General features: G+C 50.1%; 1 protein-coding gene across 5 annotated transcripts in view; it reads right to left on the bottom strand.

Annotated features, from left to right (window-relative positions):
• ANKS1A (ankyrin repeat and sterile alpha motif domain containing 1A) overlaps positions 1–17,659 on the bottom strand; it is a 75,875-nt gene that overhangs the window by 48,897 nt on the left and 9,319 nt on the right. For 3 of the 5 annotated variants that reach the window (XM_017835829.1, XM_017835827.1, XM_017835825.1), the window contains exons 2-9: positions 10,762–10,842; positions 9,855–10,011; positions 7,943–8,005; positions 3,113–3,409; positions 2,396–2,471; positions 2,019–2,120; positions 724–819; positions 439–635 (exon numbers count right to left, since the gene is read on the bottom strand). In XM_017835829.1, coding sequence (XP_017691318.1) covers positions 439–635; positions 724–819; positions 2,019–2,120; positions 2,396–2,471; positions 3,113–3,316 — 675 coding nt within the window. In that variant the 5' untranslated portion in view covers positions 3,317–3,409; positions 7,943–8,005; positions 9,855–10,011; positions 10,762–10,842. Of the gene's footprint in view, positions 1–438; positions 636–723; positions 820–2,018; positions 2,121–2,395; positions 2,472–3,112; positions 3,410–7,942; positions 8,006–9,404; positions 9,562–9,854; positions 10,012–10,761; positions 10,843–17,659 lie in introns of those variants that run through there. The other 2 variants (XM_017835826.1, XM_017835828.1) reach the window with 2 other exon arrangements.

Raw genomic sequence — 17,659 nt, forward strand, 5'->3', positions numbered from 1 at the left:
GAGCAGGCTTTGGAAAACCAATCAGAACACAGCCCCTGAAGCTGACCCAGCACTGCAGGGCCCATGTCCCATCTGCCCCACAGCAGCCTTCCCGTGGATTGCTAACAGGGCAGCAGATGCAGCTGACAGAAGGTGAGGAAGACTTCTCTGGGGACAGTTCCAGGAGCCTTGTGTTGCCTTGTAAAGCCTGGAGTACTCTCTTCAGATCTGTGCAAGTCATACACAAAGATGCAGCTGCTTGTAGGCAATACGTGCAGTTATTCCCTGTGAACATGTCAGGGAAGAAGGAGAGGTACCTGTCTGCTTTAATCAGTGTCAGGGAAAGGTTTAAAGATTTCCTCAAGCTGAGGCATTGGCAGCCTGCTGCAAAACCTGACACTGGAGGTGGGTCCCCTGTGCCCCTGGGGTGAGCAGGGCTGAGCACACACAGCTACGTACAGGCCTGACTGCGGCCGCTTTGGGGCCGCTGGGTTCAGCTTCCTTGTTCCCAGAGTCCCGGTCGGAGGATCTCCCGCTGGCCAGGCTGTCCAGGGAGTGGCAGGAGGTGGCGTTGTACAATGCTTCATACGGGCTCTCCTCTTCGGGGTTCACGTCAAAATTGATGATCAGCTCTGTCACGGCTTTGTCCACATCTCCTGGGGGAGGAAGAGAGACAGGCTCATCACCGGGGCTCCCGCCCTCGGCGTCAGCACTCGCAGGGAGAGGAGAGCTGGGGGTGCCCACCCTGAGCTGTCCGGCCCGTGGGATCGGCGGCGGGAGCGAGCGGGGCTGGAGAGGACTTCTCTGCAGCTTTGGCACTTTTCTTCCCAACGGTGTAATCTGGAATGGGTGAGGCACAGGGTCAGCTCACGTCAGCCTGGTTTTCCGTCCCCTTCAGCACATGGCACCTCCTCCCGTGCGGGTGGAAGGCCAACTGTCAGCTTATTAAGTTTCCAAAAAATAACCAAAGCACATTATTAAACCTTGCAGCTCAGATCCCAAAATAGAAGCAGGCGGCCTCTTTAATCACAGGCACAAGGGGCCTTTGAACTTTTAGAGTCTTTAATCAGAAAGCTGCAAAGCTGCTGTATGGACACAGCATCACAGAGCAGATTGGTGTTGTAGACACAAGCTCCATCGCTGAACAGGCATAAGACAGAGAAACCAATCACAGCTGCAGCCCCCCAACCACAGGTAAAGCCAGAAGCAATCAGCTGATGTGAGTAATGTCCAACAGCAGCTCTCTCCCAGGGCAAACTGAGAGCCTTTACCTGCAGGATCTTCAGTTTTAAAGCCCATCTTTGTCCTCAGTTTTAGAATAGACCTAAAACCTACCAGCCTCACAGGCAAAGCTTAGTTAAAAGTCTGCAAAGTGCTTTGAACCTGCAAAGCTCCCAAATGCTCAGCATGAATAACGCACCCCAGCTCCAAATGCTTCTGATCCTCCCCACAGCTGAGAGGAAATGCAGACAGTGTAATTACAAAGTATGAATTTAGCCAAGATGTCACATTTCATTCCTGAACTTGGACAGACACAATGGGCCAAGCTCCTTTATAAGCCACAAGTAATCAAGGCCTTTTCTGTAAATCTCATCTGCAAACTCCACGCCCAATCTTCGAAACGAGGCGAGAAGCAGGATGTGAAATCTGTGGATGACTATTTGTCTACACAGACACATAAAGGGGAGTTACACCAAAACCATTTCTAAAGCTATTACTTTGCATTCTGCAAGTAGATTTAGAATATCCTTAGTTTCAATTAATTTCTAAAGTGAGCTGAACAAAGCTCAATTAAGCCCATTTGCACTGTAAAAGTCATGCCACAGTCCTTCAGCAAAAGTCCTCCCCAAGTCCTCCTCCAAACATTTGGTCTGGAGAAGTTCACCCCAGAGTTCGAGCATCGTTCCTTCCAACACAGCCTGAAGCTGCTTTGCTTTTGGCAGTTTCCAGGTCTAGAGAGGCACATCCTGTACCTGTCCTGGCACAGTCAGCACCCCGAGCTTTCCTCTCCTCCCTGCAGGCAGAGCTGCATCACCCACCTTCAATCAGAGCTGCTATGTGCTGGCTTTTCTGGGAAGGAAGCTCCCTCACGATGTCCAGAGCGGTCAGGCCTCTGTTATCCTTTATGTTCACATCAATACCTGTGGCAATGGGGTAGAAAGAGCAAAAGCAAGAATACTGTCTAACTAGTTCATGTCTTTCATCAAGTCACATTTGTGATCATCACTGGGGGGAGCTAAAAAGCGCTCTAGAGGCAAATCTAAAGCCAAACGCTGAGAGCCAACCTCTCTTATAACCTGCTCCGAAGAGCTCTGACAGCTGGATGGAAAAACCTGCTGCACTAGAACGGGATTTCCTCAAGCTCTGGGTGAAGGGATCGCCACATTAGTGCTTCAAAGGGGGAACATTCTCTCACCTGCAGCCAGCAATATTTGTACCACATCTGTCTTGCCAAACAAAGCAGCTTCGTGCAAAGCACTGCCTTTCTCAGTCTGCAAATTAAATGGAAACATAGCATGAAGCCAGACAGCAGGGAATGGTGAGGGAGGCGTGGCTTAGAGGGTTACGGAAGCAATAAATACACAGCGTTGTACACAGTGTGGGCAGCACTACCTACAGCTGAGGACAGGACCATCAGTATTATTACAGCGCTGAGGATGGGGCATGGAAAATGCGGATGGTCCCGTCAGAGATGTGTGGGCCCAGGTGAGAGACCAACAAAGGCCCTTCTACAGCTTGGCAAGAGGTCGTGTCCTGACAAGGAAAGACAAGACCCACATACAAGCCACTGCTGTGAAAACAGCACATTCACAAGTGGCTTGATAGGAAGAGACACGTTTGCCTCAAACACTATCAAGAGCTCCCAGCACTGCGGGGCAGAATAGCTTCAGCAAAAGGACGTTTCTTTCTCTTGCTCTGTGTCCAGGGCTCTGCCCGGCCCCTGAGCAGGCGTGAGACATGCACAGCACCCCAGTCCCTCTGGGCAGCCCCCCCGAGCAACCCAGAGCTGCACAGACAGCCCAGCAGAACACAAAGCTCTCCACATCTTCCACGAGCGCTCCCTCTGGAGCGTCCCTCCCTCGACCTCTGACCCCAGCAATCGGCCCAGCCCCGCAGACAGACACACCAATACCTGGTAGTTGCTGTCCATGCCAGCATCCAGGAGGACGTGGACCACGGCTTTGTGACCGTTCCTGGCTGCCAAGTGCAGGGGAGTGTGTTTCTTAGTGTTGCAGCTTAAAAGGTTTGGGTGGGCGTTCAAGAGCATCTTGACAACCTCCAGCCTCCCGTAGAGCGCGGCCAGGTCCAGGGGGGTCTCAAACTTGTTGTTGCGCATGGTGGGGTCGGTGAGCTCCTCCAGCAGCACCTTCACCACCTCGGTGTGGCCGTGCTGGGCCGCGCAGTGCAGCGCCGTCTCGTTGTCGTTGTTCTGGGGGTCACAAACAGCAGCACGTCAGGGCGGGGGGAGCGGCCGCTCCACACCTCGCTCCAACATTGAAGTTTAAATGCAAAAACAAGACACAGTAGCAGTGGGGAAGTAGAGAGCCCAGTCTGAATCAGCCTGGAGCAATGTCTCACCATCTACCTGGCCATTTACCAAGCACAGACATCCCCTCACGAGCTCATCAACCTGCCCACCCAGCCACAGCTTCAGGAACGTCCAGAACAATGGGCTAAAGCTGTGGGAAAGAGGGGCTACAGTTGGACCAGCCTCCTCTCCAAGCACTGGGGTCATAATCCAGGGGCCATGTTAAAGTTTAAGGAGTGTTGAGCTGTATCTGAATTCCCATTAATTCACCTGGGGAAAGCAGTCTGGTATCTGTTGGCAGCATCCCACACTTCAGGGTGCCACAAAAATAAAAGGTTGAATACATGACAGGCAACCTGCTGTGTGAATTCTATCTGCTGGAGCTTCATCGTCATACTTTTAGATTTAAACTTCAATTGTTTCAAATTCTACTTATCCTGATTACAACAGTCATTCCACCTCTGCAATTCCAGCTGTTTAGAGACAGGGTGCACCCAGTTCCATGCAGTTTGTGAACCAGAGAGCCGTGCAATTCCATCACCCCAGGAACAAGCCAGGGCTCAGATCAGCTGAGGGAAGTGATGTCCCAGCCACAAGGCAGCACCTCCGGGCTGGAAGCCAGACCCAACCAGTGTGTGCAGCAGCAGCCGGGCTAAGAACCAGCAATGCAAAGCCCAAAGACAAGCGGTGCAACACACTGCACATGCAGGTGCAAAAAAGGAACCCAGCCGGAGCCTCTTCTTAAATTAAATTCTCCTCAAGTTTCTAGTTTTACTACTGTGTGTTATCCACAGAGGGACTGTGGTTTAAGCACTTCAGAAACAACTATCTGACAATTTGACCCAAAAAAAGTTTAGTACAAAGCGTTACACACTTCAGCTTCAGCTGAGAGAATGGTGGTTGAATTTGTCATTTTAAGAACAGTCCCATTAAAATGAACAGAATGTGCTTGTCCTGCTGGAAGGCAGCAGAACCATTTCAGAAGGGAACCGGACCCCTGCCTTCCTGCTGTGGGAGCACACACACACACCTCTGGACACGGCTCGGTGTCTGGCACCACGGCACGAACTCGCACGGTTGCACGAGCACTCGGGTCCCGTTGACGTGTTTGGTCACTCTCAGGCTCACAGGAGTCCTGCAACCCCTCACTCATTGACATCTGGCTTTTGCATCACTTCTCAGCCACAGGCAAAGCGTGAGGGAAGCAGGAGCTGGGGAGAGGCTCCGGCAGCTGCAGCTTGTATGGAAGCAAAGCAAAGGAGGCAGGAGCAGCACCAGCCACATGCAGGGGGAAGGGGCAAAGGGGGCAAAGCACTGCTGCAGGCACAGAAGGTCCAAGTCAAACAGGCTCTATCCTGGAGGGAGGCACATACACGTGGACAGAGGTCACTGCAGGATACAGAAGTCTGCACATAAAATATACAAGTGGAGTGAGAGGGGACAGAGTAGAGAACATCAGGGCTCACACTTGTCCGTCAGCTCACGCTGCTGCTCTTGGGCACTTACAGGGTTGGCAAATCCCATGATTCTCATTTCACAGGGTCGGAAGAGCAGGGATCAGGGAGCCCATGACAGCCAGGCCCAGGCCCTCAGCCTGCCCTGTGGCATGAGGGGGTCTCGCTGCCAGGCTTAGCAGAAAGAGTGGATGACCTCAGCCCCTCTGAGTATGGGGTTCCTGCCCCAGAGCCGGGGGAAGCACGTGCTGCTCATGCCAGGCCTGTCTTGGCTACTGGGGATTGCCTTGGCTAGGACTGCCCCCCTCTCCTCCCTCCTCAGCACAAGGACCATAACCATCAGGGGGGCTTTAAAGCATGCAGTAGCTCCAAACACCTGCCTGAGGGCTCATAAATGGGAACACACCCTTTAATAACATAATTGTTGGAGACTTCCCTCATCTTCACTGCAATTTAGTCCAATTTTCCCTAAGCAGGTCAGGGCTCTGACGCTCCAGGTGCAATCCCCAGACTCTCCTCCTGCAGTGGAGATCATTACAGCAGGTCTCTCCCTGTCCCAGACTGTGCACTGGAAACTCCTGCTATTGCCCAAGTCTTTATTGACTCCATTTTGGGAGAGCTTTGAGCAGCCAAAAATAGAGCCCTTCTAGGCAAGGGAGTTTGCTCCCTTCTCACATCACTCTCCAGGCACAAACCAGAGTGGAGCCTGAGCAGTGAGCAGGAGCACTCAGACGTACAGATTTATCGGAGATGGAAAAGGAAAATTCCATTCCAGCAGCCAGAAGGCACATGGCTTCAAATTTCAGAACTACTTAGAAAGAGAGCACTCAGGAGGGCCCAGGGGCTGCATTCCTGCAGGAATCCTCACATCCCCCAGCTCACAGCCAGGGGAGAGGAGCTGGGCACACATGATGCCCTTCTGCAGATCACAAATGGGACACAAGCAGGAATGGCTTTGCTTCCATATGGGCTCCACCACAGTTTCCAAGCCCTGGTAAGGAGATACCACTCACCACACACAGCCCTGCTGCTCCTCCTCACGTGCTAAAATGGAGAATCCAGAGCCCCTTAAAGTGCATCTGGCCATGCATCTGTCCTGCAACCCCCATCCTGCACCCCTGCCCTGCACACTCCATCCTGCATCCCCTGCTTCCAACACACTGGGAGAAGTTCTGACTGAGCAAAGGGAGACTTGGTCAAATAAGGGAAAGTTTTCTGACCTGCAAAGATCTGAAGGGTCAAATAAGCTGCCAGAGTCCACAGAGCTGCCCCTCTCTGAGTTTTCTGAGAAGCTGCTGAGCAAACACTGATCAGGAATGGTTTAGGGAGACCTGATCCTGCCCAGGGCTGGGAAAAGTGGCTGCACAACCCTTTGGTCCCACCCAACCTACTTGTAAGACTGCTTTGTAGGATTTCTGTTGGTGGCTGCATGTCCAGCTGAGTCCTGCCCTAATGACAACCTGTTGTTTGGCTGCTCCAGTGCACTGAGAAAACCCCAAGGTCTGTGTGACAGGTATGACTCCACACGCTCCTCACCTGGGCAGGAACTGGTGCAAAGCTGGTCAGAACTTGTGATGAACCCAACGACTGTGTATAAATCATCTCTCTCCTTAAAACCAAAGGAAAGGTTGCCAAAATCTTGCCTTGCTCTAGAGAGCACCTCAGCCATTATGAACACTGAACCAAGGCTTTAAATAATGCACTTCTCCACAGTATAAAATCCAAACTAGAATACTTTGTAAACAAAAATCCACAGGAAAGGGATCTCACTGGATATTCCCCTTTCACGTTCCTTCTTCATTCAACATCCCAGTGCTGGAGAGTGTAAGATTTTACTTGGTTATATTGACAATGTTTCTGGAAGCTTCTTTCAGGCAACTGAACTGCTTAACTATGATGTTCCCCAATTCAGATGAGCTTTATGGGAACACGTTTGGGTTCAGAGGGTGGGCATTGGGTACTGCCTGAAAAAGGACTCTGCAAAACCACACCTAACTCCCAGCAAGTGCAGGAACTCTGGCTGTGTGTTTCTAAGGTCCTGCAATCAAACAGAAGGAAAAAAAAAACCAACTTTGAGAGACAGAAATCTGCCATGGATGGCTTGATCCAAAATAAGTGACTGGAAGCAGCTGTGGTACAGTGGCTCACGGCAGAGGTGTCTCAGGACAGAGCAGCAGAGTGTTGCCATCCCTGGCTTGCAGCTTCACTAGAAATAAAACTTAAAAAGGGTGTCTGAGAAAACACCACCAGGAACTCGATCTGTTTCCTCAACAGCTCAGGCTCAGCACATCACACAAGCCAATGTTGTGCCTTTTGTAACTCAACAACTAAAAACAAGAGAGGGGCAAAACAGGCCAGAAAACAGGAACAGGAAACCAGGGCTGAAGGGTCAGACAACACCACAGACTGAACATCAAAATAGAGAGACTGATGCAATAAGCAGGACATGGAGGACTTGGGAAGGGAGGCAGGAATGTCACTGCCTTCCCTTCTCCCCACCACCACCACAGGAATTAACTGTCCATTCAAATAACACACACAGCATTATGCATTTGGTAGGAGAAAAGGCATAAAAATTCACTCCAAACAGCCCACAGAGAAAATGCATCCATGGTTAAGCAGGGAAAAAAATTCCTTCTCTTTGCATTTATCAGCAACATCAGCACAGGAAACAAAACCTAAAACATTTAATTGAAGTAGCATTACCTTTGGGAAGTCATCCAGCCCAATCAAGCAAACTGACCATCACCACGAGTCCTACAAGGCTAAACAAGGAAGGAGCCCCCAGGAAAGTAAGGAAAAGCTTCCCTTTAATTATGTTTCTATAACTGCTTTGAAGAGAGAAACCCACAGTAAATAAATGGTCCCGTTTTCCTTCTCCCCCAAGTAGCTGCAAAGTGAACAGGTATTATTGCACCTGGAATCACGGAGTGCAGCTTGGAGTGATGATGCAGTGAAATGCTGACAGCAAAGTACACACCTTGGCATTGATATATGGGTCAAAGGGGCCGTACTTTTTGAGTTCTTTGATCTCAAGAGCATTCTACAAAAAGGAAGAGGAAAAAGAAAAAAATGTGATAATGAAATGGGTGAGATACAGCAATAAAGCAATGGGTGACTCCAAGGGGTGGAACACCAGAACACAGCATCTTGTTCCAGGCAGAGCCACGACCAGCAAAAGCCATTCCAGCTGGGATTGCTGTAACCTGGACCCCTGTGCAGTGCATGGACAAGGCTCCAAGTACAGGCAGCACAGGCTCCTCAGCTGACTTCTCTCATTTAACAAGGTTCTTACTAAACAGACATTAATGAAACATTACCTGGAAGGATCACACTAAGCTTTGGGTCTTTTGCAAAGGTCTCCTCTCTATCTGCCCTACTCAGAGCAGAACATTTACACTCAGGGCCCTCAGGCAACTCTTATCAGATTGATTGTGAAAGGCTACCTGAACTCAAACCTCTGTAACCAGACTGAGTGCCTGCAGCTGTGCCTGGAGACGTGATTAACCACAGCCTCAAACTGGAAAACTACCACCAGAGACATTAAAACACACATTCCTCATTATTCCTGCCTGACTGAGGAGTGTAGGAAATTAGATTTTTCATTCCTGCTGCTTTAGCAGCATTTAGGCCTGGGGCAGCCTGGTGCATCGAGCTACCTGTCCTAGGAAACTGCAGTGTGGCACTTGGGTCCCCATAAAGTGCAGCTGGAAGCAGGACTGGGACTCTTAAACCTGACTATGAAGGGAGTTTGCTCCTCAGCTTCTGAAAAAGTGCACACATAGAGCAAACAAGCAGCAGGGACTCCCAGTTCCCAGCTGCTCACCCTGACTGTGACAATTTGCTGAACTCAAGCCACGGGTGCCTGACCTACCTGGGAATTACCTTCGGAATGAATGGTCAGTTTAGCCTTGTGCTACTAAGGCAGGCAAACCTATTTTGGTTTACTCCTCCTGATGCACACCTGAGTGGGTTGGGAGCTGATTCACAGGGATATCAGATGTTCCTGCCTTAGGGACAGGACAACCAGGGCCCATTGCATCTTCAAGCACCTGATTTAGGCCTGTGACTGTTTGCCAGGCTCACCCAGCGACAAGGTCAGTGACCCTGCTCAGCTGGCCTCAGAAAACGAGTTCCCTTAAACAAAACCATGAAACAAGAGAAGTATTTGGGTCTTCCAGTAGTAGCATTCCAGAGGTTCTCTGGAACTGTAAGGTCCCTCTGATGTGCACAGGACAGTTACAGGGGAGCCAGTCCTCTGGAGTGGACAGAGCTATCTCATACCCCTCATTCCCTCTGCACCCCAGACCAAAACTATCAGCTTGACAAATGGAAGAAATTCAAGAGGCTTTTTTTCTTGCCCGATTGAGAATATAATTCTTTAAGATTAAGCTAAGGATATATCTGGGGGCAAGTAGGGTTAAAATTATCTTAGAACTTACAAATTAGTGAACTGGAGCAAGTGCCAGAGACAAGCCAGGAGAGCAGCTAAGAGAGCACGGCCAAACAGAGACTAAACAAAGTTGCCTTGATTAGTTCCCAAAGGAGGGAGCCAATGGATCTTCTGCAGAACTAGAAACCTGCTCAGCTATCCAGCAACTGAAAAGAAAACTGTGGGTTAGTTTTAGAAGCCCAGAAGCAGGAGAACACTTCCTAGGTGTTGAGAAGTTCTCATATTTATGTGTCTGTCTATAAAACTTAAATACCTTTCTCATCCTACCACTAACTCAGAACTGAAGGTATTGCTTTAGGCAGTGCCCCTCTTATCCCACCAGCAAACAGGACCTTATAACCATTGCTGCTGGTTTGGGAAGGGTCAGGAGTCAGCTGAAGGAGTCTCTCTCCATGCAAGGGCAGTGATTCAATGGTACATCAGAGAAAACCAGGCAGACCTGCTCATTCACTTTGGTGTGCGAAGGGCCTTGGTGGATGAGGAGCTTCACTATGTCGGCGTCTCCCTTCCAGGCTGCCAGGTGCAGGGGGTAGCAGCCCTTGCAGTCTGCCACATTGGTGAGGGCGTCGTTCCTCAGCAGAACTTCCACAACGTCCCTGCAGGAGAAGGCAACTTGAGTCTAAGACACTCAGTTCTTGTTTCACAGCTTACATTCTGTATTGCATGAAAAGTGAGTCTGAACAGAATATTTGAGATCCTCCTGAAATATGATTTTAAAGTGTTCCTATTAAATGCCACCCAAGGAAATAAAAAAAAAGAGAAATAAATATTGATGAGATGAGCTCAGAAAAGATCCATGTTGCCTCCATGCTAATGGAGCTGAACAGGGGCTGAAGTCAGCCACAAGCCTCTGCTGCAAAGTGAATTGCATCAGCACAGTGAAGGTGAATAAAGATTTTAAATCTATTCCATTTCTCAATACCTTCAGCAGCAATGAATAACACGAGATCCACCACGGTAAACACTGGAGTTACTTCCAAATGTGATGTGCACACAAGGCAGCTCTAAGTGGTGCAGGCCCAGTCCACCCTGGACACCAGACAGACTGCAGGGACTGTCACAGGGAGTCCCTTTCACGTGGTGTTACAGCTTATCCAAATTGCTTTGAAATAAAAGGGTGGTTGGTTGAAAACCTCAATGCTTTGCCAAATATTTCAAGCTGTAAGATCACACTGTGCAGCAGCCAAAGCAGTGACATTCTCCATTTCCCCTGAAGATGGAGTAGTGCTGCAGCACCAGCACTCACCAGCGCCATGGAAGTGACAAGTGAATGAACGACACAGAACCGTGGCCTGGAAAGCACAAAACATCCATCCCCTGTGAGCAAAGATCGGAGCAGGACTCACTTGTGGCCGTTGAGAGCAGCGTGGTGCAGCGGGGTGTATCCAGTGCTGTCAACACAGTTCACGTTGGGCCCTCTCCAGATGCTGCAATACAGAAAATGGACAGGGAACACTTAGGCAAACACCAAACAGGGACAGGGCAAGGACAGGGTCAGCAGAGCTCTCACACTACGGTGGGTATCTGGGCAGCTGTGGTCAGGAGCAGTCACGTGGAGCACAGAGTCGAGCTGAGGGGTCAGTGCCGCAGCACACACCGGCACAGGGACTCACTCCTCTGCTTTACCAGACCCTCCTGCTTTCCAGTCAGAGCTCCCACTCCCACACATCCTTCAGCCATACTTGTGCTTGCCAAAAAGCATCTTCAGAGGAACATGTGTCTATTAGAGTGAACCACAAGAGACCGCAAACCATCGATGCACTGCTAATTCACACCCTGCTGAAGAATTCCAGTGGCTCTGGGAAACTCTCTTCCCTCCATGGCAAGAGTCACAAGCGGGGGCTGTAAGTCAAAGACTGTGGGATACAGAGCCTGCTCTTGGTCAGCAGTGTGATTCCACACTAACTTCTCACTGTCCCAAAATCACTTCCATCTGTCAGCTGCTGGCAGTCTGTACAAAAGAGTAGGTGGTCTCCCAGCACTTCTGAGAGCATTCACTTCCCTCCCTTGTTCAAAAGTCAAGCACCACGGATTTAAGAATTAACCCTGCCGAGAATTACTCTTCCCCCCACCCCTGGAAGGTGTCCTGTTCACATCAGTGCAGAACAGTGTGAGTGAGGGGCTGGTGCTGCTCCTGACCTTGCTGTGAAAGGAGTGTGGTGTCTGCTGCCCCTCACCAGTGCCACCACCCTCTCCCAGAAAAGGCAATGGAACTCAAACCAGTATGCTCTTACAGGTAAACTGGAACTGCTCACCCTTCCTGATGAGGGCCCTCACCAGCACAACCCACCACCCATGTGCCGGTGTGCTTTACACTTCATCCCTCCAGGAATTACACAGCGTTTATCACAAGCCCTGGCAATCTCCCTTGTGCCAACATAGTACTTTTTCCTGCACTGTCTTCTTTAGGGGTAAAACTTAATAGCCTCCAATCTCCAATTGAACTGGTTTCAAACCTATTGGAAGCAGACCTTTCCTGAGCAGTCCATTGTCTCCCCAGCACACAATCACTACGACCCATGTGGCTCAGAGGCTTCCTGCAATACCCATCATCACTGGGGGGCTGCTAGCCAGGAACACCTCAGTGCCACAGTGAGCAAAACCAGCAGGAAAGGCACCAAACCAGTGGGAATCTTGTGCAGACCAAGTGGAAATTCAGAAGGGAATGAGGCAACAGACTCACTCTAGAGCGTGTTCCATGGGAAATGGAAAGTCTGTCCCTGTTCCCTCTGAGTGACTCCTGATCCGCAGAGCATTATAAAAGGCTTTGCAGTCCTGAGATGGACATCAGCTCTGCTAAAGGAGAGGCAGCTAAGGGGAACCTTCATCCAAGAGGACAGGCAAGTGAGCCACAAAATCCAATTTGCAAAGGATCAGAGGCTTATCCCGAGGCATCCCGCACACCATCCCGCGCTCAGGGAACAAACACAAGCCAACACATGCATGCAGTGCACCTCCAACACTAACAACAGGGTGTGCAGGACGATGGATGGCTTAAACCACGGCCAGAAGGTCAGTGAGACACCAGAGTGAGTGCAGGAGTGCCCTGCCCCATCCAGCTGTGCTGGCCTGAAGCACAAAGGGGACTGAGTAGTGCTCAGCTCCGTTTTGTTCCTGGCAGTGGGATCCTGCACTGTGGTTGCCCAAATAATTTATTGCCGGATTTAAAGTGGCAATTAATGGTTAGAACTCAAGCCAGAAAGCCTCGTGTGCCATCTGGAGCACTTCTAACACTGCACCTGCGCTGCCTTTGCTCGTCCATAACCTGGGCAGTGCCAGAGTCCCATGGTTTTACACATTAAACCAAGCTGTGTTTGGATGCTGAGCTCAAACTACTTCAGGGTGAACACAGGAAAAACCAGCAGCATTTAACACCAGCTTTTCTTTCAGGTGAAGTTATGAACCAAGGAAAACCAGGGTCAGTGGTGCAGTGGGCATAAAATGAGCCCTGTGCCCAAAGTGACCTGCCCAGGCGGCAGCAGGGCTGCAGACGGAGCCAGGACATCCGTCCCTGTGGGAAGACATGCGTGTCCCCACGATAAAACACTTCCATAAACTTCCTCAGAAATCTTCAGGTCAATGCTTTAGAGTTAAATGCCAAGTTTACTAAAGGAGCTCAGAGAAGGAGGAAAGCTGGAGCCCAGGGGGGAGCTGGCCCAGCAGTGAGTGCTGGGTGCTGCAGAAACCAACTGCCAAGATATAAAAATATTTAAAAAAAAATCTGCTGTGTCCTCTCCTACCCTTTGACCTTTTATTCCTGCAAATAAAGAAAGCTTTTATCAAAGAAAGGTCAAATCACCCAGAAGATCAGACTGGAAGGATCCAAGAGGAGAACTATTTATATGTGCAGACTGCAGTCAAGTACATCAGTCTCTCCCCTCCTCTTCCTCTCCAGCTCTGCCAGGAAGGCCAGAGTTCTCCTAAGGTATGGAAACAGAGAGCTGAGAGAAGAAGAGGCCAAAGCCCAGAACTCTGTGTACAGAGTGACTCTGGGCTGTTTCTGATTAAACAGAAGCACAGATTCCAGTGCAGGCAGGAGACCACTGTAAATACAGGTCCTCAGTAAAGGTCTGAAGCCAATTTGACCACCATTGCTTTCTTGTTTCTCCCCCAAAATCCCCCCAAACCCCTTCACATCAAAGAGGGGTGTTGTTTTTAACTTAATGGTCTCTATCACAAACCTGACATTCTCAAAGATTACCCAGATCTCACCCCCTTTGCTGCACCAGAGCAGCATCTAATGATGCTCCTGAAGCACCTCCTTAAGGCAATTAAAACCGAATGGTGAGGACATCAGAAAAGCTCTGAAAATAGCAAAATCTGCTTCACTGAAACTACTTCTTGTGCTCAGTTCTCTCCTGCTCCAAGATTCAGCAAGTGCTGTAGCCTTTAAATAAAGCTTCCTGCTTGTAAAAACTGCTGAATAAAGCACATGCTTTAGGTCACGGTCAAACCCCAAAGTTCCTTTAAACAAGACTATATTTGCCCTTTTGCTTTTCCATTTCTTTCTTCCCAACTGGAGTAACTCTACTCACAAAATCATCCCAGGCAGGGGGCTAGAGCAAGGCCAAGCCTAGAGAACAACTCGGTGTTTTCAGCTCAAATGATGACCCTTCAGGGCTGGTTTCTGGTCTCACTAAGGTGGATTACGGAAGGATCAGGAGACCTCAGGGACTGGTGCCTGTGCAGAGCAGAGGCCATTGCACCTGTGTATTTGCACACCCAACATCAAAAACAAAAAGCTTGATACTGGATACAAGACACCAGAGGAGAGAGTGGCTTGGCCCAAGGTCACCAGGAAGTTTAAGCAGCTGAGCACTGGCCCCAGATGTTTGTGGACTTTGCTCGATGCCTTAGAGACAAAGAGAGGCCTGAAGGCAGATTCCCTCAAGTCCATTGCCCAGAGGCCACCACAGCAGGTCATTCACACATCCCAGCTATCCACATCCATACAACTGCTGGATTCCTGCAGTGAACACAACCCTCACTTGGTATTTCCTGCTTACAGAGGGGAACACAAACAATCAAACACTTTGGACAAGGCCTCAGAGTCAGAGAGCTGCTTATGTTTTCCTGAAGGGTGAGGAAGCCACTGCTGTTTCCACCCTGCCAATGGGAAGGGTCCAGCATGGTGGGACTCCCAATGGAGCAGGAACCCAACTCCCTGCTTGCCTCAACCACCAGATAATGCAACAGGCTTTCCAAAAATAAACAGCTGATGCAAGGCTGGAGAAGATTAAAGCAGAGTATTGCTGGGGCAAGGGAGAACATGGCTGGATCACAAGTAATACTGTCTCAGCCCCTCTTGGCAGGTTTTGGGAAAGCCCATGGAAAGCAGCCAGTCAGATTCCAGCTATCGGCTGCAAAGGAAGCCAAAGCTTCTGCACTCCTCAACTTCTTGGTCCAGATTTTCATTTGCTATAAGAAAAGCAGGTGGATTTCCCTCAAAGTTAAAGGATCATGAGCTCAAATACAGGATGCCAGAATGGATGAGGAAAAACAGGGACCTTAATATAGGCAGGGAATGTGGAAGTGACCCAGCTGACATTGCACAACACCACAGCCAGTGCAAGACCTACCCGAGGCACTCGGCGGTGAAGGCAGAGCCACTGACCAGGGACTCCCGTGAAAACCCTCAGGTTCAGTCCCACTTTGACTGAAGGCAGAGCCATGCCTGGCCCTCTGCACAGAACCAGACCCCAAGCTCCCACTTTATCAGCTCATTCTGAGTTAAACAGTTCTGAACAACGATTGCCAACAGCTCCAGCCTTGTTGCCCAACACCTACAGACAATTCAGCCAGTATAAGGTCAACAGTGCCCTATGAGAAACAAGCACTTCCACCAGTGGAGACACACCATGCAGCAACCAACCCTCTGATGGCCAAATTGTCCCTTCTGCCATGGAATGGAGCAGAGTCACTCCTCATGTGCTGTGGGTGGCCAGGAGCAGGAAACCTGCACGGGTCTGCAAAGCCACTGCAGCCTGTGAAGGATCAGTTCAGGAGCTGAGAGGCAGAAGGTGAGCTCATCTGTTTCCCTCAGAACCAGCCTGCCATCTCCTACCCCTCATTTCCAGAGGGAGGCTGTTCAGGTTGGTGCAGACTATGACAATCACACATTTAACCCTGGGCTTGCAGCTCACGCTAGAAAGGAACCAGACAGGGTTGGCATCATTAATAGAAACTCGTCCATCCAAGCTAAAATCCCCACCAGGAAGAGGGCAGCCCTAGCCTTACAGATGGCTCCTGGCAGTGGAAATGCATTTATTTAATGTATGGTGGGAGGTGGCAGTGGGCTCTGTCACCCGCATTACACAGTGGGGACAGAAAGGCCAGGTCAGGCGTGCAGGGTGTGCTACATCAGAGAACCCCTCTGAGCCAGAGCAAAGAAAGAGCTGCAGGACAGGAAAAATCCAGGTCTGGTTTGAGTGCATGTGCTGCCCTTTATTCTTAAAAGCATTACAGGCACTCTGCAATCCACTCCCATTAGAGAGCATTTGCAGCTGATGACAGGCCAGGGAACAGTCCCACACAACACAGGCTCATCACCAGGCCATGGCCAAACGAGCTTTGCTGGGAGAAGTGTAAAAAGTGTCAGTAGTCGAGTCAGGGAAAGCCAAGTCTCTGGGGAGGGGTCCAGGAGCTCTGGGGTCTGATGTGTGCAGGACCATCCTCCTCTCCACACCCCGTCCAAGGGCAGCACGATGGTAGGAGAAGAGCAGGGAAAATGGGAAGGCAGCCACCCAACATGCAGATGGAAGGTTTGACAGGAAGCCCTGAAGCTGCCCTTCAAAGTGGGAAAGTGACCCCTAAGAGAGGACAGATTTGACAACATTTACCAAATGTTCACAAACCTCTCACTGAGGTTTACTAAATGCCAATTTTGCAGCCCATTCTCCTCTTTTGCATCTGACTAGATGGGGTTTGGAGGAGTAAGAGCAAAAGGAATCAAAATATTCGTGCAAAAATTCAATGAACTGAGCAATGTTATGAATGTGATAAACCAGCCTGGAGCTGGCAACATCCCAGATCTGCAAACAGGAATCAGAGCACTGCTCAGGGAAGCATTCCCTGCTCTCTGTTTGCAGCTCAGCTCTGCTCCACAGCACTGGAGAAGATGCCATTAACTGCAAGAAAATACAATACAAAAGAACTAGGTGCAGAGAAAATTAGCAGGACATGTGTAGATGGTGCAGACTTTCCCTTGGCCTTCCCTCCATCCAGCACTCCCAGAGAAACAGAGGAAGCTGCCTGGGCAGCCACAAATTCCTGATCAAAGCCACCAAGCAGCCGATGCTGCAGCACCGAGCTGATTACAGCTGGCAGCCTTGTACTGGGCTTTCCCTCCCCCGTCTCCTTTGTGAGATGATTTAACAAGCTGCAGAATCCCACGGGACATGTCAGTTAGCCAACAGCAATGGAGCATCGTGTCTGGAGTCGTACATGTCCATCTGCACCGTTCCCTTCTGACAGGCACAAAGCTCTGAGCTTGGAGTAAAAATGTCACCAAAAGGAATTTGCCCAGAAAAAAAAATCATGGCAGAGCACGTTCCCTCCCCTGCCCGTCAGTGCCCCTGCACAGGAATGGATGTGCCACTTATGTGTTTTGGGATGGCAGAAAACGTGCCTCTGTGCTCACTGTCTGCTCTGCACAACAGCCACGTGGGCACTGTCAGACAACACCAATGAGATCAGAACAGCTCGAAGTTACTGTTTGTTTCCAGTTACGCTCTGTTTCCCAGAACAGAGATCTGATCCAAAATTTGGGATTTCTAGCAGGAACCTTGCACCTGGAAGGGCATAGGGAAGGTGGACACTTAAACACAGACACCCTCCCCCTGGTGCAGGCTCAGACCTGCTCTGTACAGAAACAATAAACCCACGCCCATGTTCTCTCCATCTCAGTGCCAACAGGCTGCTCGAGGTGGCCACGCGCCGCTGCTCCCTGGGCCACCGTGGCTCCCTTTGTGTCACCCCAAACCCACTCCCATCCCTTCAGCCTGGCTGCTGCCCAGCCCTGATGCCTGGAATGCTGAACTGCAGCGTGTCTGACCTGGGGTGGATGAGAAGCAGGTAAATAGGCCAAGTCAAGCAGAGCCAGAGAAACAGACATTCAGGGACTGAATTACCCCTTCCCTACAGCAATTAAAAAGCAAATGCAATTATTTTGTAACAACAACTGCATCCAGAGTGCACTTTTGCCTTAGGGAGACTGAAACCAGTGAGATGGAGACTCGCACGACA

This window comes from Lepidothrix coronata, unplaced genomic scaffold, assembly GCF_001604755.1.
Source record: "Lepidothrix coronata isolate B3197 unplaced genomic scaffold, Lepidothrix_coronata-1.0 Scaffold263, whole genome shotgun sequence".
Lineage (NCBI taxonomy): Eukaryota > Metazoa > Chordata > Aves > Passeriformes > Pipridae > Lepidothrix > Lepidothrix coronata.